We start from the raw sequence: 25,607 nt of genomic DNA on the forward strand, positions 1-25,607 counted from the left end.
GCGAAAAACCGACGCAGAAAGGCATAGTACTCGTTTTGAAAGGCATACAGGAGTTTGGGCAGTACCATCATTTTAAACATAGCCGCCCGCCCCAAGATCGTGAGGGGTAAGAGGCTCCACCTGCTCGCGTCTTCCGTGAAGGCTTGTGAGATCCTCTTTATATTCCTATCGAACGAGCGACCCCTATCCATTGTCATAAACACTCCAAGATAGGTAAAGCCCTCCTGGGTGGTCTGCAAGCGGTCTGGTAGACACGTCCACTGCCCCTGTCCCTTCGGGTCGTAGAGAACTGACTTGTGCCAGTTAATTCTGTATCCTGCACAGGCCCCGTATTTCTCCAACTCCGCAAACAGCATTGGTATCGTCGTCGCCGGGCGCGTTATGTAAAGGAGTACATCATCCGCATACAGGGATATTTTTTCCTCCAGCTCGTCTCCTGGCCTCAACTGGAAACCCCTAATGCTCTCATTTTGCCTAATCTTAGCTGCAAGGATCTCAATTGTCAGTGTGAAGAGCAGAGGTGACAAGGGGCACCCCTGACGGGTCCCCCGCCGGACCGGGAAATCCCGGGATAAAACTCCATTTACCTTAACCCTCGCTCTGGGGTCCGTATAGAGCAGGCGGACCCATGCCCTGAATTAGAAACCAAACCCCAGACGCTCCAAGACACTCTCCAAGAAGGGCCAATGTACAGCGTCAAACGCCTTTTCTGCGTCCAGTGATAGGAACCAATGGGGGTCCTGTCTCCTGCTTACCTCCTGCAGCCAATTGTGGGTCCGTCGGAGGTTAAATCTCGTAGCTCTAGCCGGCAAAAACCCTGTTTGATCTAGGTGTATCAGTTCCGGTATCACCCTCCGCAGCCTGAGCGCTACGACAGTCGCCAGCAGCTTCACCTCTATGTTTAATAGGGATATAGGTCGTTATGACGCGCAGTCATCTGGTGGTTTACCGTCCTTATGGATCGGGACTATCGTGGCCATTCTCAGGTCCGGGGGGAGCTGCCGTTCCTCAACCGACCCCTCAAAGAGATCAAGGAGATGATGCGCCAGGATATCCGTAGTTCGCTTAAAAACTCTGCCGGGAATCCGTTGGGGCCCGGCGACTTCCCTGCGTGTAGTTTCGCTAGGGCTTTTTTAACCTCTTCCAGCGAGATATCCGTCTCTAAGTCAGCGGCGTCTTCCTCAGTCAACACTGGGAGGTCTAGATGCTCCATATAATTCTGGGCATCCTCCTGCGGCCCTAAGTCCTGCGCCTCATAAAAGAGTTTGTAATACGTAGCAAATGCCTCTGCGATCTGTCCATCAGTCTTTGCTACGTCCCCTCGCTGATCCCGCACCTGGTCCACCCACCGAGCATCTCTCTCCTTCCGGCTCAACCACGCCAACAGCTTACCCGATTTGTCCCCAACATCGTACAGACGATGTAGCGTCGCCAACGCCTCCGTTTTGGCCTCCCCCATGGCTAATTCCCTATATTGTGATTGTACATCCAGCAGCGAACGGAGAGTCTGGGTGGCCTTCGTAGCTTGATACTTCCCCTCTAGGTCCAGTATGTGGGTTTCCAGAGCCACTATCTCTGCCTGGATTTTCCGCTTCTCCTCCGCCAGTCTATTCTGTGCCCTATTTCGCACAACCGTCTTGAGGGCCTCCCAGAAGACCACCCCCGACCTAACCGCACCTTAATTTTCTGCGATATACACCCGGATATCAGCTCTAAGGCCCTTCAGTACGGCCGGGTTTTTAAGGTCCCATGCCAGCAGTCTCCAGGACCCACTTTGTCGTTCCCGTCTCCTCCCCACCGATACCAAGAGCGGGGAATGATCCGAGATCCCTCTGGCCTTATACTCAGCTGAATCGCCCCTCGCCAGGACATGGCGAGCTAGGAAGTCATAAGCTATCCTAGAGTAGACCTTATGTGCGCCCGAAAAAAAGGAGTATGCCCGATCGTCAGGGTGCAGCCATCTCCAGACATCCGACAGCCCCAACGTGTCAATCACCTTAGCTAGGGGGGTCGTATTCGAATCCCTGGACCTATCCCCAGTTCTGTCAAACGCCGGGAGGAGTACGCCGTTAACATCTCCTCCTAGAATTTGCAAGGTGTCGGATGTGTTCAATATAATATCAGTGACCCCTTTCAGTGTGTGTGACTGCAGTTTCGGTGGGGCATAGGCCGAGACAATCGTATGTTCGAGGCATGTGGGCTGCTGAATTCATATCTTGTGCATAGATCGCCGCCTAATGTTGGGTCCGGATGATTGCACATTGTTGTCCTGGAAGAGTCTTCGAAGTATCACGAGATAGGTGGCTCCTCTCCTGGACTACAGTGCGCATGGGCATCGACTCCATCCTCAGATTGTTTTTTTCCGCCATTGGGTTCGGATGCATATTTGTTAACTCAAATTTGTAATCGATAGAAAACTTTCTTTTTGGCCAAAAGGCCTTTAGTTATCGTCGGTATTGTCTTGCGATCTGTGCCCAGTTCTTGTTCCGGCTCGGTTCACGGGCCGAACCTCCAGAGGAGCCGCGTGGCTTTTCGGCACTGAAGGCCCGGTCGACGCCAGGGGCCTTATCGACGAACCATCATGGAACGGAGCCCGTTCAAGAGATGTCCCGTTTGCAACTCAAAATATCCTCATATCGACGTCCACCCGGTGTGCAACAAGTGCCTGTCTCCGGATCACGATGAAGCCAGCTGTATGGCTTGTTCTCGTTTCCGCTCCAAGAAGACGATTCGACTTCGACGCGCAGCGCGCAAGGAGGCCCAGCAGACGGCACCTGACCCGGTGAACATTTTCGATACCGAGGAGGATGAGAGAGTCGAGCAGGAAGTTCGAGAGTCTGATCCTGCATCGGAGATCGACTCCAACTACGACGCAGATGTCGAGATGGTCGATACTGAAGACGTCGTCGACGAGGTAGGAGACGATGATGCGGCCCTTGGGGCCGTAGAAGATGGCTCGGGCGAAGAGCAAGACCCGATCGTTGGTACGGGGCCCAAGCCCAAGACACTCAATAAGGCTCAGGTCAAGGGATCGCCACATGGCCTTACCCGAGATCGTACACTTAGTTCTACGGCCTCGCCTCAGAGCCCGACTACGGACATTTCTAGCGAGCCACAGGTTGACTGATCGAAACCGAAAGAAAAAGCATCGGTGTCTACACAACTGAAAGCACTGGAGGCAAAATCGAAACCAAAAGTGCGTATTGCTTTGGTCGGCTCGAAGTCCTCCGAACTATCGGCACCGACGAAGCAGAAGAGTGTTATCGACCCGGTGAGGTCGCTGAAGGGTGTCGAGCCGAAGACTGCGACACCGAAAAAACTGGTCAAGGACGTCGACCCGAAAAAGTCGGCGCCGACGGCCGTCGGCACAGAAAAAGGACTCGGAGCTCAAAAGGTTCTAGATCCTACGCATCGACCAGACAAGGCTAAAAGCGGCACAACCCTTGAGCCCACACCTGGCGGTGCCTCAAAAGAACCAGTCGAGTTGACGCAGCCGTCCGCCTCCTTCTCCAAGCAGGTGTCGGAATAGCTGAAACGCATTAAAGAGAAGGCTTCTACTGTCGGACCGAAGGACACTCCAACACCGAAGCCTGCCACTAAACCTCAAAAATCGTCGGCGCCCATCCAGTTCACACTGCCGCCGAAAGTGGTACCTAAGGCCTATGCCCCTAAAACGGCCGTCGAGGCGTCAAAGAAGGTGTCCACGGGGCCGAAGCCTACAACTGCGGAACTTGTCACAAAGCATCGACAGCCCCCGCTTGAAGAGCAGTAGAGGCAATTCATTGACGCAGACACGGGTAGACTTTCTATTTATAAGCGAAAGATAGCCCCTGAACAGCCTATGGAGTCCTATAAAATTCCATTGAAAAAGAAGAAGGATTCTACTACATCACCTCTTCTTGTTGAGCCTATTTCACCACATGGCCAAGACACTGCTCCTATCTCGCCAACTTACTCGGATGTGGACACAGGGGGAGGTGACAATGAGGAGTACAGTTATCCTATAGACACTGATCCTGAAGATCACGATGAACCCTGGGCAGACGCTGCTGACCCAGGAGATCCACACACTGCCCCAGACAGTCAGGTGTATGCTGTGAAAACCTCGCCCACTGAAGACTCAGCGGCGTTTAATGCGCTTATTGAAAGGGCAGCCAAAAATCATGATGTCCAGCTCCATGCTGACCCTGTTGAAGTGGATTTTCTGTTTGACACCTTCTCCACCTCAGAGAGAACTGTCAAGACTCTACCAATGCTAAAGGGTGTCTTAAAACATGCTGGAGAAATTTTTAGGTTTAAAGCATTTTATTGCAAGGTTATAAACAAGGAAAAGAATACATACAGTGTAAACTTGTCGTCAAAGAGGTGCTATTCAGAGTCTCCGTTCCAGGAGCGCCATCAGAATTTCAGACATTACAATCAGAACATGTTGTAGAGCCACATGCTAGGTGTAAGGGCAATGACGACTGACACCAAAACCAACAACCCCCTCCTCAACTGCCCCCTCCCTGCCCTCCCCCGAACTCCCTCTCCCCCCCCCTTTTTGCCCCTCCCCCTCCCCACCGTTTGTGCTGAGCGAATGTCTCGCGCCTTCTACACCTCTGCGGTGGTACCGCGCCCCTCGTCACGGATACCTTCAGAGCAACTAGACCTGCGGAGTAGTCAGGGATGTCAGCCGCATGAGCCTGAGGTAACGGGGACAACTAATTTCCTTAAATTCCGACTGTAGTAAGGTCAGAAAAGGTTGCCACAATTCCTCAAACTTATCTACCTCGCCCGCCACCGTAAGGGACAGTTTCTCCATACCCAGAACGTGCCATAACCTGTGTAGCCAGCCTATAGTGTTGGGAGTGGTGGTGGTGCGCCAATATATGAGTATGTTCTGTATCGCTGAACCCAATGCAATCGCTATCTGTCTCCCCTTCCTGGACCTCAGAGGATACATCAACCCGTTAGGTAACCCTAATAGAACATAGGCGGGGAAGCGAGGCAGTTCAATTTCAAAGCACTGGTCAATCTCATCCAAGACCTCCTTCCAGTAGGGACCTAGTAACGGACAGTCCCACAGGATGTGTGTAAGTGTGCCGGTCTGTCCGCACTCGCGCCAACAAGTGTCCGGGATGTTATGGTTCATTTCATGCAGTCGTTGAGGTGTGTAGTACCAGTATGTGGTTATTTTAGTGAAAGTCTCGGTGAGCCCAGTGTGGTAAGCCGAGTATCTGAAAGAAACAGGTTAGTATTAGATTCCTTACCTTAGAATATCCCCAGGCGTCAGTCTGGATCCGGAAACTTTTGCGTAGCAGTACCCCTGCGCGTCGGTAGGCGTCGTCTGCAGGCGTCCCCTGCGGCTCCGCGTCGTCGGCGTCGTGCGCCGTGATGACGTCGCTGGAGTATATAGACGCCGCCTCCGCGCGCTGACGTCAGTTCTTCTTTTTTCCGCGCCAGTTAGCGCAGATCCGAAGAGCAGTACTCCGGTCTTTTGACCTAGTTTTGTTAACTTTCACTCTTCTTCAAGGTGCCGGTAGGATGCCCGGGTTTAAGAGTTGCGACGGGTGCGACCGAATGATGTCGGTCACCGACCACCATCGACTCTGCCTCCGGTGTCTGGGCGCGGACCACGACGTCGAGTCTTGCGTCGACTGCCGGGCCTTGACAGGTAAAGCTAGACGGGAGCGGTCCCGCAAGCTGCTCGAACTCCGGTCGGAGGTCGGAGGTCGAGGGAGCGGTCGAGGGAGCGATCGCGGAGCCGCCATGAGCGCTCCGGGAGTCGCCACCATTCCTCCGGTTCATCAGGTAAGCGTCACAAGAGGTTGGGGCGTCATCATCGTACCCCCGACTCCCCCCGGCGCCCGCGTGATGCGGCCGGGGGTTCGGGTGGCCCCACCCCCGCGGCCCCGCGTGGGTCGCCGACGCCGTCTGCCCCATACCCGTCGGTCCCTGGGGAAGGCGCGTCGCCCGAGGAGATTGAGGCGTTCCTCATGGCTATGAGGGCGATGTCTCCTCCGGCGGGGCCTACGGCGCCTGCGGGCCCGTCGGTCCCGTCTGGGAGCCCGAGCGGTTCGGGTGCACCTGCCCCGACGCCGCCGAGTGCTCCGGCCCCGGCGCCGCTGGGCCCTTCAGGGTCGTCGCCGGCTGGTCCTCCGGCCTCCCCGGCGCCGATTCCATTGGGGCAACCCGTGGTGCCGCCTCCGCGCGGCGCCGTGACTCCGCCGTCGGTTCCGGCCGGCGTCGGGTCCCCGGCGCCGGCGCCACCCCCGATCCCTCTCTGACTCCTGACGCGGAGTCGGACCGGCGTCGTCCGACGCCGAGTCCGGCGCCGTTGGGGCCCATTGGCTCCGAGGAGCCGGTTTATATCGTCGACTCGTCCTATGGCGATGAGGACGAATATGGAGAGGGTTGGGAGGGGTCTGAGGACCCTTTGTCACGAGCCTGCCAGTATGACGTGGACTGGGTAGGTGACTTAGGTGAGGCCAGTGGTCTGGACGAGTCGCCCAACCCTGGGTTTGTCTCGCCTTCCCCTGTGGCGTCGGAGGCGGGGGCTGCCTATTCGGTGGTCCTGATGAGGGCTGCCAAGGCCTTGCGCCTTGAGCTCCCCGTCGCTAAGGTGAAACCTAACATCCTCACCGAAGTATTTAAACCGCAGTCGTGCCCACAGGAGCCGCTGCTGCCATTTAATGAGGCCTTGACGGATGTCCTTTTGGGCACCTGGTCCAGGCCCGCTTCCGGTGCACCGGTTGACCGGAACGTTGCCAGGCGTCACCGTCCGTGTTCGGACGACCCTGCCTTCCTTTCCACCCATCCCTCCCCGGAGAGTCTGGTGATCCAGGCCTCCACTTCCCAGTCCGCATTCCCGTCGGCTCCGCCCGATCGGGAATCGAAGCGATATGACCAATTTGGCAAGAAGGTCTTTTCGTCTTTGAGTGCTGGACTGCGGTCTTGTAATACCGCATGCCTCTTGGGCCGCTACACCCACTCTCTGTGGGACACGGTCGCGGAGTGTCTGCCGCAGTGCCCGCAGGAGGTGCGGGACAAGCTCAACCAGGCCTTGGTTGAAGGCCGGGACGCGGCGAGGTATTCGATTAGGTGTGGTCTTGACACGACCGACTCGCTGGGACGGGCTATGTCCACGACGGTGGCGATTCGTCGCCATGCTTGGCTGAGATCCGCCAACTTCTCGCCGGATGTCCAGACTGCCCTCATGGACATGCCTTTCGATGGCAGTCGCCTGTTCGGTGACAAGGCGGACAACGCGCTTGAGCGCTTCAAGGACTCCAGGGTCACGGCCAAGTCCTTGGGTCTTTCGACCCAGCGCCAGCAGCAGGGTTCGTTTCGCCCCTTTCGTGGCCAAGGAAGGGGCGGTCCCACGCGTGCTGCCAGCCACGCGCCGCAGAACGCTCCCCAGCGCGGTGGCGGCCGTGGTTTCCGCCGTGGTGGCGGTAGAGGGCAGCGGCGAGGTCAGTCCACACCTCCCCCCGCTGCAGCCTCCAAATCTTCCTAGTCCGAGCTTTCGGGCCCATGTGACGCCAGTGGGTGGCAGGGTTCGTCATCACCACTCCCACTGGCGCACGATTACATCGGACAGGTGGGTGCTGCAGCTCGTCCGAAGGGGCTACTCCCTCCCCTTCGAGTCCACTCCTCCAGCCATGCCACCGCAGAACCACCGTGTGTCGGGGGACCACTTGACACTTCTGCAGGAGGAAGTTACGGCCCTCTTGGCCAAGGGGGCCATCGAGCGCGTTCCTGGGCCAGAAGTAGGGTGTGGTTGCTACTCCCACTACTTTCTGGTGCCCAAGAAGGACAAAGGGGGCCTTCGTCCTATCTTGGACCTGCGGAACGTCAACGGCTTCCTCCGGAAGGAGAAGTTCAAGATGTTGACTTTGGCTCAGGTCTTGGCTGCTCTAGACCCACAAGACTGGATGGTAGCGTTGGACTTGCAGGATGCGTATTTTCACATCCCCGTCCTGCCGGCCCACCGGCGTTACCTGCGGTTCACGGTAGGCCACGAGCACTTTCAGTTTATCGTGCTCCCATTCGGCCTTACCAGCGCCCCACGGGTGTTCACGAAAGTGATGGCGGTGGTCGCAGCTCATCTGCGCCGGTTAGGGGTTTCAGTCTTCCCCTACCTCGACGACTGGTTGTTGAAGGCGGGCTCGCCCCAAACAGTCGTCCACCACCTTCAGATGACGGCAGACCTCCTGCACGAGCTGGGGTTTTCCATCAATGTGCCGAAATCACGCCTGTGTCCCTCTCAAAAGCTCCTTTTCATCGGAGCGGTTCTCGACTCGGCGCAGTTTCGGGTTTATCCTCCGGAACAGCGGGTCCGGGATATTCAGGCTCTGATTCCCATCTTTCAGCCGTTGTCCCGGGTTTCGGTCAGGTTGACGCTGCGGCTTCTGGGGCTGATGGCCTCCTGCATCCTTCTGGTGCATCACGCCAGGTGGCGGATGCGGGCTCTGCAGTGGGACCTGAAGTTTCAGTGGGCCCAGCATCAGGGCAACCTGTCCGACCATGTCCTGATCTCGGAGGGCACTGCGAGACAGTTGCAGTGGTGGCTTACGGACCGCGATTGGGTCAGAGGCAGATCCCTCTCCCTTCCCCAACCGGAGCACGTGGTTGTGACGGACGCGTCCCTCCAGGGCTGGGGTGGCCACTTGGGGGAGGCGGAGATCAGAGGCATCTGGTCTCCGGCGGAGTCCCGGCTCCATATCAACATGTTGGAGCTGCGGGCGATTCGCCTAGCACTGAAGGCATTCCTCCCCTTTGTCAACGGGAGTGTAGTGCAGGTGTTCACGGACAACACCACCGCCATGTGGTACTGCAACAAACAGGGCGGTGTGGGGTCGTGGACCCTTTGCCAGGAGGCTCTGCGCCTCTGGCAATGGCTGGAACGTCAGGGCGTGACTCTGACGGTTCAACACCTGGCAGGTTCTCTGAACGCCAGGGCGGACGAACTCAGCCGTCGGTGCTCGGTGGATCACGAATGGCGTCTGAACTCGGACGTGGCGAACGGCCTCTTTCAGCAATGGGGAGAGCCTTGGTTAGATCTATTCGCCACAGAAGAGAACGCGCAATGTCATCAGTTCTGCGCGTTGGAGTTTCCAAGACGGCGCTCGCTCGGCGACGCCTTTCGGCGCGAGTGGAGCTGTGGTCTGTTGTACGCCTTTCCGCCTATACCACTTCTGCCCAGAGTGCTGAAGAAGATCAGGCGCGACCGGGCCCGAGTTATCCTTGTGGCTCCGGACTGGGCTCGAAGATACTGGTATCCCGAGCTACTCAGCATGTCAGTCGGTCCCTCGATCCGTCTGCCCCTTCAGGAGGACCTTCTGTCGCAGCAACAGGGGACGGTCCTCCACCCGAACCTGTCCAGCCTCCACCTCCATGCGTGGAGATTGAGCGGCGACAGTTGAGGCCATTCGACTTGCCTCCTGAAGTCTGTGATGTGATTCTGGCAGCCAGGCGTCCCTCCACAAAGTCGGTATACGCCTGCCGGTGGAAAAGATTTGTGGCATGGTGCACAGCAAAGGCTGTGGATCCCCTTTCTGCCCCTCTTTCCGAGGTTCTCCTCTTCCTTCTTTCTCTTGCCCAGCAGGGCTCTGCTCTGGGCACTATCAAGGGCTACCTTTCTGCCCTTTCCGCCTTCTTAAGGCTACCTGATCAGCCATCTTTATTCAAGTCCCCTATTGTACTGAGATTCGTGAAAGGCATCACGCACATGTATCCACCTGTTCCGTTCGTGATGCCTCAGTGGGACTTGAACCTGGTTCTGACATTCTTGATGTGCGCTCCCTTTGAGCCGCTTCATTCCTGTCCTCTCCGTCTTCTCACTTTAAAGACGGCCTTCCTGGTTGCCATCACCTCTGCCAGGAGAGTGAGTGAGCTCCAGGCTCTTTCTGTTAAACCTCCTTTCTTGTCCGTCCATCCTGACAAGGTGGTTCTTAGGACTAGGCCTTCTTTCCTGCCCAAAGTAGTTTCTGCTTTTCACATCGGGCAGTCCATCACCTTACCCTCCTTCTTCCCGCCTCCGCATCCTTCAAAGGATGAAGAGCGGCTCCATCGTCTGGACCTAAAACGTGCGCTTTCGTTTTACATGGATCGCACACGCCAGTTCCGGGTGGATGACCAACTGTTTGTTGGCTACGTGGGTGAGAAGAAGGGAAGGGCGGTACAGAAACGAACCATCTCTCGGTGGGTCGTCCTGTGCATCAAAGCATGCTACTCTTTGGCTCGGAAGGAGCCTCCTGTTGGGCTGAGGGCCCATTCCACTCGGGCCACGGCGGCTACTACTGCCCTGGGCCGGGGAGTCCCTTTGCAGGACATTTGCCAGGCGGCTACGTGGGCCTCGCTGCACACCTTTGCGAGGCACTACTGCCTGGACAGTCAAGTCCGGAGGGACGGCTTCTTTGGCCGTTCGGTCCTCCAGGACTTTCTGGTGTAGGCTTGTATTGGTTCGCAGACCCACCACCGGGGTTGGTATTGCTGGGGTATCTATTCTAAGGTAAGGAATCTAATACTAACCTGTTTCTTTCAGATGAACAAGTTACTTACCTTTGGTAATGATATATCTGTAAGAAACAGTAGTTAGTATTAGATTCCTTACCGCCCCACCCGTCCTCCCCGTTCTGCAAACTGATACCTAGGGTTAAGGACATCCCTTTCAGGGCCCTAGTTTCATATGGCACCAGTGTTAGTTCTCACATGGCTCTGCGTGTTCTGGCGCGGAAAAGCTGTGTGCAAAGAACTGACGTCAGCGCGCGGAGGCGGCGTCTATATACTCCAGCGACGTCATCACGACGCCGACGACGCGGAGCCGCAGGGGACGCCTGCAGACGACGCCTACCGACGCGCAGGGGTACTGCTACGCAAAAGTTTCCGGATCCAGACTGACGCCTGGGGATATTCTAAGGTAAGGAATCTAATACTAACTACTGTTTCTTACAGATATATCGTTACCGAAGGTAAGTAACTTGTTCGACGTGCACGGTAGGAAATGTCGTCCCATTCTTTGTGGCTTAATTCCCTCCCCAGTTCCCGCTCCCAGCGATTCCGTCCGGGGTTATGGATGTGGAAGGTGGGGGGCTGCAAAAGTTTGTACAGGTCCGAGACGAGCTTGGCATCCGAGGAGCGTGTCGCCAACCACATCTCATATGGTGTAAGTTTCCGGTCGGCCATGTCCCGTACCTGCCGCTGCAGCGCCCAGTGGCGAACCTGTAGATATCGCATACGTTCCGTCTCCGGCAGATGGTAATCTCGCCTGAGGTCCTGGAACGACACGATCCCCTCCGAGCCATACATGTGAAACAAAGTGCAGCATCTGGCAGCCCGCCATAGCGAGAACGCGCCAGATTCCATCCCGGGCTGAAAGTCAGGGTTCCCAATCAATGGCGTAAGCGGCGACGGGAAGGTGGTAAGTTCCCGTGTAGCATTCACGGCATCCCACACTTTGAGCGGAACTTGCGTGACAAAGGACGCGTAGAGATTGGGGGGGCGATGAGCTCTGCGCATGAAGGGTATCTCTTGTAAGGTTCTGCCCGCCACCGCCTGGTCCTGAAACAGCCAGTGTCTGTCTGATTCCCATTTGCTCCACTCCACAAAATACCGCAATTGCGCCGCCTGAAAGTACTTGTGGAGATCCGGTATGCCAAGGCCGCCGGATTCCGGAGCCAGTGTGGACAAAGCTCTCTTAAGCCTGGGTTTGCGACCCTGCCAGACAAAGCGGGCGATGTCAGCCTGAGCCTGTCGGATCCAACCCTTCGGTGGCTGAAGCGGCAGGGCCCGAAACAAATACAGGACCTGCGGCAAGAGAGTCATCTTCACCGCGGCGATCCGCCCCAACAACGACAATGTGCCCTTGTTCCAGCGGGACAATTCCTCCTTCATCTTTCTACCTAACGCCGTGTAATTCGCCGTCACCATGGCGGGCAAGGAAGGTGCCAATAAGATACCCAAGTACGGGATCATATCTTTAGACCAACTCATGGGGAAGCGCCTCTGTAACTCAAGTCTCGTTGCAGTGGACAGCGAGAGGTCCAGGGCAGACGATTTCCTCATGTTCATTTTGAAGCCCGCTACCGCGGCGAAGGCATCCATCTCGGCGATGCAGGCCGGGAGAGCCTCCCTCGGGTCATCAAGCATGAGGATCACGTCGTCCGCGTACAGGCTAATGGTGTGAATGTAGCCTCCCATCCGGACGCCAGTCACCTTCGGGTTCTGACGAATCCTCTGGGCAAACGGCTCCATGTAAAGGGCGAAAAGAAGTGGGGACAGGGGGCACCCCTGTCTGGTTCCTCTTTCAATCGCAAAGTGGTCAGAGCTGCACCCATTCACCCGCACCACCGCGGCAGGGTGTTTATAACAGTTAAATATGAGGGTGCGGAATTTCTCCCCTATACCTATTTTGCAAAGCACTCTTTCAAGGTAAGACCAGCGCACGCGGTCGAACGCCTTCTCCACGTCGACCGACAATAACATGCGTTCCCCTGGGACCCGAGAGGCCTTCTCTAAAATGTGTACCACTCTCTTAGTGTTGTCCACCGTTTGCCGACCTGGGACAAACCCAGCTTGATCCGGGTCCACAAGTCCCGGCAGATATTGCGCCAGACGAGCTGCCAGGATCCCTGAGTAGAGCTTGAGGTCCACGTTTAACAACGAGATTGGCCGATAGGAGCCGCACTGTCCTTCCCTGGCTTGGGAATAACCGAAACCGTCGCCCGGAGCAAATCCGGAGGAATAGCTCCCGGTTCCGTGAAGGAGTTATAGAGACGTGTCAACAGTGGGACCAGTTCTTGACAGAACGTCTTGTAGAAAAGTGGGGTGTAACCATCGGGCCCCGGGGCCTTCCCATGTTTAAGACGAGAGATAGCCGCAATCACCTCCTCTGGCCGGATGTCTCGCTGCAGGTGCTCCGCCTGTTCCGGAGTGAGAGCAGGGAGCTCTACCAAGTCCAGGTAATCAGTCTCAGCCAGTGCCGAGGGAGGTTCGCCCGCGTATAAGTCAGCGTAGTATCGGCGGAATCCCTCCGCAATCTGAGGGTCCTCTGTAGCTGTCGCCCCGCCGGGAATCGACAGTTCCGTAACCCGCTGACGCTGATGTTTCATCCGGAGCTTGTTCGCGAGGAGGCGGCCGCACCGATCGCCACCAGTGTAATACGCATGTTTCAGGCGCAGCGCCGCATATTCCGCTCTGTCCATGTCCAGCGCGGAGAGCATTTTCCGGGCTGCCTTAAGCTGCCTCCAAATTCTGGGGGCCCCGGTCCTCTGATGCATCTGCTCCAGCTCCCGCACCTTGGTGGTAAGCTCATCCCGTTTTTGCTGTCGTTCTCTATTCTCCGCAGACGAGGTGGCGATGAATTCTCCACGGAGCACCGCCTTCAATGCGGCCCACTGTGTCGCTCGGGTGGTATCCCCATTATCGTTATGGGACCGGTAGTCAGTAATCGGGTCTCGTATCTGCTTCACCACCGCCTGCTTATGCAACAGGGTGTCTCTGAGGCGCCAGACTCCCCGAGAGGGTGATACTGGCGGTAGTTGAAGTTGAAAGGAACCCGACACCGGGGCATGATCCGACAACGTGAGGACCCCTATGTCGGAAGCCGTCGCTAGTGCGGCCATCGGTCCCGTAACTAGGATATGATCTAATCTCGCGTATGTCCTGTGCGTGTGGGAATAGTAGGAATAGGCCCGAGTGTTGGGGTGCAGGCGTCTCCATAAATCATGCATATCGAGCTCACCCAGGCGGGAGTGACTCAGCTGCGAGAACTCCCTGGTGTGCGGGCGTCGCTGCGCAGATCTGTCCAAGAGCGAATCAAAGACCATATTCAAGTCCCCCCCAATGATCATGTGTCTGTCCGGTGTAGTCGCTATGTGTTCGAGGGCTGAGTGTAAGAACAGGTCTTGGCGGTCATTCGGGCTATAGACGGAACCCACAGTGAACAAGAAGCCCCCCAGCTTGACCCTGTAAGCAAGGAGCCTCCCCTTCTGCTCCGCAACTTTGTGTAGGACCTCTCCCCTAAACGTTCTTGATATTAAGATTGCGACCCCTGCCGTTTTAGTAGGGCCTGAGTAAAAAAGCTGTACTGGGAATTTCGGTGATCTCATCCTAAGGCAATCTCGGGCCAGAAGGTGAGTCTCCTGTAAAAGACAGACGTCCGCCTGGGTGTTCTCAAGGAGGGATAATATCGCTCTACGCTTGACCGGGTTGTTCAGCCCCTTCACGTTGAGGGTGAATATCTTAAGGGCCATGAGCAGACATCCCAGGAAAAGCGTTCAATGAATCTATGTCGGCAGTAATCGCCGTGTGCGTCAGCGGCGTAGAGCCGAACAAATGCAAGAGCCCAACAGCACAATACCCGCCAGTCAGGACGTGCGGTGTGAGGTCATAGCAAAGACAGCCACAGTCTCGTCCCTTCTAGGTCGGAGTGACCTCTCCAGAGTGCCAGAGCAGGCGTCCCAGCAGTCAGGTGGCCACCACTATGGCTCGGCGGCACTTCACGACCGCCGTCGATAGTCCCCAGGTTCCCAGGCTCGGCTCCCGATTCCGGACCTCTCCGCCATCTTGGTTCCTGCGTCGGAGCTTTGGTGTAGTGTGGCACTGAAATGGCGCAGACCCGAGCTTCACGGGCCCCGCTATCCGCACCCTGCTGACAACAGGTGCAGTCGTGTTAAGTGTGGCGTGGAAATGGGGCCGGCGGGCGGTATTTAATCGACGGATCAATGGTAGCTCACCGGGAGCTCCGTTAGCACACTTCCTCTCCGGGCCATGCTGTTGGCCACGCCCCGGCTGAAACAATGTTAAATGTATGTGTGTAAACAAGGATTCCTAGATGATGGTGTGGAAAAATGTAATGCATAAGAATTGTCAAAAGATACCAAAGTTGTAGTTATAGGTAAGTAACTTGTAAAACATGGGATTCTGTAATCCCTGTACAAATGGCAGTCACAGGTTTTTTGTTTATAATCCGTGACTTGTGATGCACCAAGTCACCGATTTATTAAAAAAAAAAAAATTAAAACATAAAAATGCGAAATTCAACTATTATAAAGTTATTACAGTCGAGTTCTGACGTCACAATATCTGCTGCCAGAGCCAGCAGCTGAGGTGAAAGGCAGGTCAGGTCCCAGAGTATAAGTGGAGCAGCTGTTTAAAGCAATGAAAATGTAATGCTGCTTTTCTTTCTTCAGCTCTATTTTAAGTGCTTACAATGCCAAGCAGAGAGAATGTTTATTTATTTTGTATCCCTAGAGAAAAGCTAGAATCTTTCTGCATCTTTCTACACATTCCGAGCTAGTTCAGCTCTATATTTTCTTTAATTAGCTTGTATTGTACTCGTTCTAATATCTGTTTGCAACACATATTTAACAGGTGTTTTAAATGTCTAATTTTGCACAGGAGGTTTTATTTTAATTCTTTATGTTTGAAAACACAATCGCTCCATCTTATGAAAGGACTACGCACCAAGGTTTTAAGTTGTTTGTGGGGAAAAGTGATGGTTTGACCATGTATTATAAGGGATTAAGTAACCCCTTGTGTACATGATGAGGATATTGCAAGTCACTTTGGAGTTCCATACCCTTTGGCCTCGTTCCTCCATATGAAACTCCTCGATGACTTGCACTATTCTTGTAATGTATGACAGGGGGTATTTATCCCTTATATATATTGTGCCCATTATTTGGTGTGCTCTGAATACGAGGATGCTCCTTATCTTGTTTAGCACCCAAGTAGTGAAACACCCTCCCTTTGTTCATAGGTAATCTTCCTAAAAGCACCTATTACAGCTAAAAACGTGATTATTCAGTCTCTTTGCCCAAGTTTATATATCCTTGTTCTTGGAAACCATTCCCTGTAGTAGTTGGGCTATGATGCATTGCATCGTATTGGAGTTACATTTAAATATCGCTTCATACCCCTAACAATGTGCTGAAGGGCATTAGTGGACATGTAGCACTCTACACGGCGGAGGAAGTGCCTTGTTAGAAGAGTGTTGAATTGCAGTATGAGAATTTTTTAGGTGTCCTGTGTGACTGACTAGATTGCTGCTTACCCTGACATAAATTGCTGGACCTAATTGAAGGAAGGCAAGTGAGGGATAAAATGCGTGCACTTTATATTGATTTATAGCTGTATTGGGTTGGAAAGGTGTGGGTTATGAGTAGGGCCTATCCTGAAAATATTTTCTGTTCTGTTCGTTTTCTGTATGCATGCTTCATTTTCTCAAATCAGGTATGTGGTCTTTCTTGGTTTTGATTTGGAAGTGCAGACTTTTAATTCCTGAAAACAATATTTGTTGTTTTGTATTGATTAGCATACCAGGTTTTTGAAATGTGGTAGTTTGAAACCATTGTCTTTCAACCAATGATCGCCTGATGCGCCACAAGTCACATTTAGAGTCTTGGAATTTTAGGCATAATTGTTTAGAGTTTGGATTTCTGCATATTTGAACACTTAAACTGTGTTTTTTAAGATGCAGTAATACTCCTGAATTGCTGCATGGCTTCTATTACATAACGGCACTCTTTTTCTGGCAGTCTTTACAGAATAAAAAAAAGTGCCATCTTTTTATTTATTTCTTAATTGTATTGAAATTCAGAGATAATGAAATAAAAATATATATAGGGCGGTGTCTGGAAGCATCTTGAGAGACTAATATCCGGCAGTAGCAGTACCAGGTTTTACCAGCAAGATCTTGTCCTAAACTCTTAATATGTTCATGAGTGCCACAGTTTCACTGGTGTATGGTGGCAGTTTGCTGTGATTGACCGCGTGCTCTCATGAATTCTTCATTCTCATTGTCTCTTCCCACAGGTGTGATCGTGTCCTGTGTTTGGATGGCGGAGGCATTCGGGGGCTCGTGCTGATCCAACTCCTCCTAGCTATTGAACAAGCGGCAGGTCGACCAGTGCGAGAGCTTTTCGACTGGATATCCGGGACCAGCACTGGAGGCATCTTGGCGCTAGCCATTGTGCATGGTAAGTATTGGGTCTACACTGTGTCAGCATGCAAGAACATGGACTGAGCCTGCAAGTTCATTGAGCATTCTGGACACGCTGACAGCGCACAGTTTTTCATGGTCCTTTTCCTTGGTATCAAGGGTGCTGCTCCTTATGATTGCATATGTGGGGACCCTGTGATTCCTAGCTGCTCGCACAATTGCATTACGCCACCCAACTGTGCAAAAACAACCCTATGCCAGAAAGGACACTGCCCATTCAAAAACATGTCCTAGACTGAATATGCAAGGACACAGCCAATTGTCTGTGATTGCAAGCATACCAACCCGAACTACATTCAGAAAGTACATGGGGCCCTGCTGATGGAGCCTACAAGAACAGCATAACTTATGAGGCCCATAAACTCAGATATTGTGACCTTCTGATTACACATGGCTATACACTGCAGCTTGTAGCTACACTCTGGCGGCATGCCCTGAATGCATGTTCTGCATTCGTTTAACAATTTGTGTTTCTACTTTGCAGCCACCTCACATTGCCCTCGAGGTCCTGCTAGAAAACGACATCCCTGTTTGAGTGTGTAGGACTATTTTACTGATGACTTCTTTTGCAGGAATACTGTGTACATGTCTTTATTGGCTACGACGTTGTGTCACTTTGTGTCTCTTTTTTAAGCTTTCTCTAGAAGTGTCTCCTTTCAGGCTTTCATTATCGGTCAGCCTTTTCTTCTTCAAGACACCCCTCTCTGTAGGTCTCTCCATCTCTGACCATCACTCAATTCCACATTCTTTGTTTATGAGCCCCTTTCTATACACCCACCCACAGCTCACTTTGTTGCTGCCCATCTATGCCTTTTGGCCAGTTTAAGTATCACTAGGCTGCCATCTCTATTGCTAGGCTCCTAATGTTTCGTGTAGGCCTCCGCTTCGGTTGCCAAGCTTGCACCTCTGCTCTATAAGCCCTTATCTGTATTGGTTGGTTCCCATGTTGTCCTGTAGGAAACTGACTCTATTGTTAGTTTATACTGCTTTCTGAACTCCCATCTCTGGAGGCTCCGCGCTGTGGGACTCTATATGTAGACGTTTCCTCTCCTATGTATGACCTTTCCATTGGCTTCTTTCTGAATGCTTCTTTTGTCCCTGTGTATACTTCTGTCTCGTCCTTTCTATAAAATCTCCACCTTACTATATGCTTCCATATTTGTATAAATTCCTTCTCCCAGTGCCCCTCCATCTCTGGAGGCTCTTACCTCAATAGAGGGCCCTTCTCTATATGTCACTGCCACCCTTCATGCCCATTCCTTTCTTTATGCCCCTCCCTCTCTGTAGGCTCCCCCTTTTTTCATACATTCCTCCATAGCATTAAGCCACACCCCTCACTTTGCCCCTCCCTTCTTTCTTCTTTAGCCCATCCTTCCCTCCGTAGACCGCTCACTGCCACCTCCATGTAGGAAACTTTCTGTTTCTCTGCTTCTGCCCATCTATTCATCCACTCCATAGGCCCCTATTTCTTCGGACCTTGTTCTCTCCCTAGGTATAGGTTCCTTCTTCTGTAGGCGACTTTGTTTCTCTCTTTGTATGCTCACCCGCTTTGTAGAATCATCCCCGACTCTTGTGTTTTTCCTCTTTGAACGCCCTTCCTTCTTTGAGTCCCATGCTTTATTGTTATTTTCTGTGTATATTGGCCCCCCTCTTGTCCTTGGGCCTGGACTTACCGTTGTGCATTTCACATCCCATTCCTCCCCCTACCCAGGTAAGTCCATGGAGTACCTGCGCTGTCTGTACTTTCGGATGAAGGATGAGGTATTCAAAGGCTCACGCCCCTACGAGTCGGCACCTCTTGAGGAGTTCCTGAAAAGGGAGTTTGGTGAAGATACCAAAATGACTGACGTCCGGAGACCCAGGTGAGCAATTTAAACCCACCCCCTTCCCTCTTTTGATGGTTTGTTTGGCTTGACAACCTCTAAAGGTTTTCTTTTGAATTTCCGTGTCCATTTTTCAAATTCGATTGTGCTTTGAAGTTGTCTTAGATCATCTTTTCTTTTCCCTACCGGTGTTGTGTGGTTTTGATTCATGGGAATCTCTATCTTTACATTTGATTGGTTACTCTACAAGGGTTTGTTTCACTATCGAAAGCCTCTCTTTAGTTTTGGAGGCCTTCTTTTTCACATCATAAGGCTCTGACGACCTACAGTCTTTCGGCTTTTTATGTACAATTTACTCGGTAAGTGAACACAGACTTCCACATTCTGTGTTGATCTCTTCCACATCAGAGTCACAGACTTGTTTCTTCTGCTACTTCTGCTTCCTCATCCTTTGAAAACTCCATATCTGGAAAGGATGGTTCATGTGTTTAATGCTATGAAAATTCAGTTTCTGATGGAGACTGCTAGCCCCATATTCACCTGTTGCATATTTCCCAGTCTTCAGTCTGAATCAGGACATTTTTGCAGTAGTACCTCTGCGTGCCAGTAGGGGGCGCCAATCACTGACCTCAGTTCCGGATCTGGAGCTACCACCTGTCTCTTGCAGACTCCTATTACCGCGACATTTTTTAACAGTATGCAAGGAAACATCCTTATAGAGATGGTCGCAAACAAATGTCTGTGACACACCCTCCTCAGGTTTGGCTATGATGCCTTGGGTCGAATTATGACTCAAAAGCCGAAGGCCTGCAGGGATTGTGTGTACGACGAATCCGAAGGCCATACAATACCGTGAATTTCCAGGCACCGGAAGACTTTTCGGTAGGAATGCTCTGAAGTCGCATGTTAGGTCCTATTCCAGATCCAGAAGTCAATTGTTCGAGGCTTATGAGCTGCAGAATTCATACTTTTGCATAGATCGCCATCTGGTGTTGGGCTCGAAATGCTGGCACCTTGTTGTTGTCTTGGAAGAAGTATTTGTAGTCAGGAGATGGGTGACTCTTCACTTGGACGATAGTGTGCATGGGCATCGACTCCATCCTTAGATTGTGTTTTTCCGCCATCAGGTTCGGATGTAACTATCAGCGCTCCGGTTCAGTACCGTGTTTCCAGACCTCTTCCACGCGCAAAACATCACAAATCTACGGTATTGTTTCGCTCGCATGACTTAACGCGATAATTCAAGAATCCCCCGGTTCCCGTCGTCGACGCGGGCCGCCAGGCCTATCGACACCATTCAAGCCTACGGCTAATAGAAAGGACTCAATTTAAAAAATGCACCCAGTGTGGAGCTAAATTTCCATACAGCGACCATCACAAGGTCTGCAACCTTTGTCTCTCGCCTGAACACGAAGAAAAACATTGCCAGGCCTGTGCCTCTTTTCGATCCAAGAAAACAACGCGTGATCGCCGGGCTCGACAACACGTCATGGCGCAACGATCGGCATCGGTGCCAGAACATATCTTCAATGAAGGCCTGACGTCCCAGAGGCAGAGGATTCAGAGCAGCTCGATATCGTATCTGAGGCCGATGACGACGACCGATGACCACATCACTCCAGGTCAACGAGTGAGTACAATTGCCCGTGACCCTACCCCACCCACAAAGAGGACTCTGGTCAAAACTTCGAAAAACACTTCACTTCAGAAGCCCCAGGCCTGGCTCCGAAGACAAAAGAAAAGCATTCCGGCTGCTTGAGACCGAGACCGAGCAAGCCCCAAAAGCACCATCGGTACCAAAAGCAGGAACATATCCTGCTGCCGCTAAAAATACCTCAGCGCCAAGTACTTCGGCACCGAAACACCACCAGAAGGCCTTGGAACAAAAGACACCTAAAAACATTCGGATCCGAAAAAAATTCAGACTCGACATTGAAACCGAAGGTCATAAAAACCCCTTCAAAGGCTCCAAACAAACCTAAACCTTGTCCCGAACGGACAAAAATTGGTGCCAAAAGCACACGCCAACGAGGAGGAACTGTGTCTACCAGATCCCATCGATCCAAAACAGAAAACACTGCATATGGCCATATTATCAGTACCCCCTCGAACAAAAATTCGACACCCCACACATTCCTGATGTGCCTGTGAAGAAAAAAGACTGTGTAACTTCACCATTTAGACACTCTTCTCCTGTTCTTACTACTGGGCCTTTCTCTCCTCCAAAGTCTCCTATACTTCCTCCATACTCACCACCACCACAGGATGATGATGACCTAGGGGTTGGTGGTGGGGGTGGAAATAACGACCCCTTCAATGATCCTGATTATGACACTGACATACCACAGGACACATGGGATGACTACAGTCACCCTGTAGATTCTCCAGACCTTCCTGATCCAGAGGCATACCCAACCAGGCCACCTCCCCCAGATGACAACATTGGCTTTAGTCAGCTCATTGATCGGGCTGCCCATTATTATGGTGTGCAAATGCAATCAGACCCCACAGAGGAGGACTTCCTGGTAGACACTTTTGCACAGTCACAAAGAACAGTACAAACATTACCCATGCTTATAGGTGTCATTAAACATGCTCCAGACATCTTCAAAGACCCAGTTAGGACCAGGATTCTCAATCCTCGGATTGATAAAAACATATAAACCCGCCCCTAATGATCCCACCTACATTAAAGGTCAACTCCCCTTAGATTCCCTGGTAGTTGCCAATGCTAGGAAGTGGGCCAACTCCCAAACCTCCGGTGATGCCCCACCTCCAGACAAAGAGTAAAAACTGCTAGACGCTTCTGGCAAACGAGCTAATAACTGGAGGATAGCGAATGCAAAAACATTACTTGCCTGATACGATAGGGCTCACTACGACGAGTTTGAGGGCTTAATGCAGCATTTGCCTGACCAATACAAGGCCAAAGCCAATGATTTGATTCAGGAGGGCAAGTTAATAACAAACGCATCCATTAAATGTGCCCTCGATGCTGCAGACACTGCATCTAGATCAATCAACACTAGTGTGTTGCAGCGAAGACATGCATGATTGCACATTTCTGCCTTTAAACAGGAAGTGAAAACTACTATCCTCAATCAGCCGTTCAATCAGGTACAACTTTTTGGCCCAGCTGTAGACACAACATTAGAGAAAATGATAAAAGACACTGAGACTGCAACATCTATGGGTGCATTACAATCTCCGTCTGCACAAGGCTCCTTTCATTGCTCCTTTTATAGGGGTGCATCCAAAAGCATCAGTACAGATACTGCTTCCTGCTCCTGCAAAAGTCTGACACAAACATCCCCCAACAAGGGATATTTCAGAGATGGGTACAGGGGAAATAACAACAAAGGGAGAGGCCGAAGTAACAATACTCGTACATCCCCCACTAACTAACACTGACTTCCCTCCACTCCCTCCAGACCATTCCACTCCGGTCGGAGGGAGACTCTCACAGTTCCTACCTGTCTGGAATCCCATCACTACAGACAAGTGGGTAAGATAAATTATCCAGTATGGTTACTGCCTGGAACTTACTGCAACTCCCCCCAACATACCGCCCAAACAGCGTCCAATGTCCACGGAACAGCTAACGCTCCGCAAACAGGAAATCCTCTCACTGCTTCAAAAGCATGCAATAGAACCAGTTCCCTTGGAGCATTATGGGGCAGGAGTTTACTCCCTATATTTTGTTATCCCCAAAAAGGACGGTACTCTCAGACCAATACTGGACCTCCGACCTCTCAACTTCTACATACAGTCAGATTACTTTCATATGATCACTCTTCAACAAGTCCTTCCACTACTTCAACAAGGCGACTTCCTTGCAACATTAGATCTCAATGACGCCTACGTCCATATTCCCATACACCCTGCTCACAGGAAATATCTAAGATTCACAGTGGACGGCCAACATTATCAGTTCAAGGTACTCCCATTCGGGGTTACCACAGCACCCAGGGTCTTCACAAAGTGTCTTGCAGGGGTAGCTGCACACTTGTGAAGACAGCAAATCCATGTGCTTCCAGACCTGGACGACTGGCTGATAAAAGCCAAGTCACACAGTCAGTATGTTGATCACCCTCACCAAACAATTCTACTGCTACACCACTTGGGGTTCACAATCAACCACGGCAAGTCACATCAACAGCCTTCCTACCAACATCAGTATCTAGGGGCCACCATAGATACTTCCAAAGCTCTAGCATACCCCAATCCAGCCAGGATAGCAATTATGCAAACCCTCATCACAAAATTTCAACCACAACACTCACTTCCAGCTCGAGTGTTTATGCAGCTCATAGCAATGATTCTTGCATTTTCATAGCACCTCACGCAAGACTTCAGATGCGCCCCTTACAAGAATGCTTAGCACATCAGTGGAATCAGACACAAGGTCAACTTACAGATCTGGTGTTGGTGGACAGCCGCACACATCGCTCGCTGCAGTGGTGGAACACACAAAACCTTTCCCGAGGGCGGATGTTTCTAGAGCCAATTCTACAGATAGTGCTACCAACAGACGCATCACTCACCGGCTGGAGAGCCAATCTTTTAAACCATACAATTCAGGGCAAGTGGACCACCCAACAAAAACCGCTCCACATCAATCACCTAGAATTACGAGCAATAGTTCTTTAAAGTCGTTCCAAGCACATCTTCTCAACAAAACTGTCCTCGTCCGCAAGGACAATATGACAGCAATGTATTACATACAATAACAAGGAGGAGCACACTATTGCAGCTGTCTCAGCTAGCACAAAGTATATGGAGATGGGCCATTTCACAAAATATATATCTTCTGGCAGAACATCTTCCAGGAGTGCACAATCAGATTGCGTATCTGCTCAGTCATCAAACACAGCAGATCAACGAATGGGAACTTCATCCTCAAGTTCTTCAACCATTTTTCCACATGTGGGGCCACCCAGACTTAGATCTGTTCGCCACACACGCAAACGCAAAATGCCCAACCTTCGCCGCCAGGTTTCCACACCCGTTTTCCAAAGGCAATGCGATATTGATGAACTGGTCCCGTAGATTTGCGGATGCTTTTCCGCCACTCCCACTCATTCCACTAGTAGTACGCAAGCTGAAGCAACAGTCTCTCAAAATGATCCTAGTTGCTCCCACATGGGCACGGCAACCATGGTTCACAACACTCCTCGAACTTTCAGTAGTTCCACACCAAAAGTGACATCTCTACCTGTTGAAATATAAAACGATAACATGAACATTGCCGGCGCCATCTTGCTTAACATAGACCTTTGCGAAGCGTGTAAGCGGCAACAATCTTAGTCTCTGCAGCCATTTCCCACATTGCTGGTCACCTGCACATCAACCCGGCCGCCCTCATCCCCCCGCGCCCTGACTGAACCCGAGCACACATACCGGGGTCGTAAAACCATGTCAACATGACAATACCCTAGAGCCACTTCCCGCGCCAAACCCACTTGTCCTTTCATCCTCCGCGCACGGACAGGCCTCTTTGATAACCTCCTCCACTGCACCTGGCTACTCAATCTGGTCCCAGGCACTAACCGACCCCTGTGGGCATAGTTTATTACCCTCACACAGCAGAACTTGCTTCACCTACAAAGGGGCCGGAATTAATCAGTGACACGACCCCTTAGATCTGACCGATCCCACATGTTTTAGATCCTGTTGGAATGTCCAGCTGCGAGATATTGATCCTCGGTAACATCTGAAAGATCCGGGTTGGGGGAACATTTGCTGCTGGATATGTGTGGGAACTAGCTTAAGGCGGGGATTCCAAGGATGTTTCACTGTGTAATAAACTGATGCCAGGAATGAATGACCATGCAATACAGTAACAAAGGAAACATAAATAAGGCCGGGCCTCAGAGATGCAGTTAGAGCACCTCCTGACGATAGCCCCGGTGTCTGATGCGACGTGTTCTCCTCTAGAGAAATAAACCTGTTCTTCGCCTTCCAATTCTCAGCGCCTGCCTCGTTATTTGATCGCTAATCTGAAGGTGAATTAGAGGTGGTTTGCACCAAGCGGCATCGAAAGTCTTAGGAGTCTCACTGCCTTTCACAATTGGCGCACCAACGTCTGGGCCCATCAGCGACACGTGGGTCCAGTGAGAGAGGTCCAAACGACGGAGTGAACATCTGAACGATCGGGAAGTGCCCCTGCCTGAAAAAGACCCTCGTCTGGCGGCCGATCAACTGACCATCACCGGTTCCGAACGGACCTCTCTCGAGTGGCCTGCGGTCCTGACTGGGACCTTACAGGAACGCCCCATTGTTTGGAGTGAGAGGACAAACGGGTGCTGGAAGAGGACGACGAAGAAACTGTCCACAACAGTCCGGGTAAGGTCGTGAAAAATCGATTCTTACTTTATTTGATTGATTGTCTGGTTGAATAAGTTCGACCGAATACTAGTATTCCCCTTAGGTGAGACATTCCCTGCGTGCAAACAAACGGAGATTAGGAATACTCCCTTTCTTTGCAGACAGCGAAGGACACGCAATGCAGGCTTTTGCCTAAATTTATTTGAGATATTTATTTTGACCTTTGTTACGTCATGCCTGTCTTCTCACGATTGTTTGATTGTTTTTGGCCGGACCGTTTATTAGAGGTAAGTCATCTGGCACCACAGGAAGGCACCCCTAATAAGGACATGTATGTGAAATATGGACTAGGCGCTGTAACGTATAATAAACTTTGGCATAAACGCACTAGAAAAGACCGGGAAAATCAGGGGCCACTGACGAGTTCTTTTGACCCCGACAAAATAGAAACACTAGGAATAGCTCTTCGC

At 51.9% G+C, this 25,607-nt stretch overlaps 1 protein-coding gene across 8 annotated transcripts in view; it reads left to right on the forward strand.

Annotated features, from left to right (window-relative positions):
• Positions 1-25,607, forward strand: part of PLA2G6 (phospholipase A2 group VI) — a 593,695-nt gene that overhangs the window by 476,144 nt on the left and 91,944 nt on the right. For all 8 annotated transcript variants that reach the window (XM_078683792.1, XM_078683798.1, XM_078683782.1 and 5 more), the window contains 2 exons: positions 16,801-16,964; positions 18,699-18,849. In XM_078683792.1, the coding sequence (XP_078539918.1) occupies positions 16,801-16,964; positions 18,699-18,849 (315 nt within the window). The remainder of the gene's footprint in view (positions 1-16,800; positions 16,965-18,698; positions 18,850-25,607) is intronic.

This window comes from Lissotriton helveticus, chromosome 1_1 (assembly GCF_964261635.1).
Source record: "Lissotriton helveticus chromosome 1_1, aLisHel1.1, whole genome shotgun sequence".
Taxonomy (NCBI): domain Eukaryota; kingdom Metazoa; phylum Chordata; class Amphibia; order Caudata; family Salamandridae; genus Lissotriton; species Lissotriton helveticus.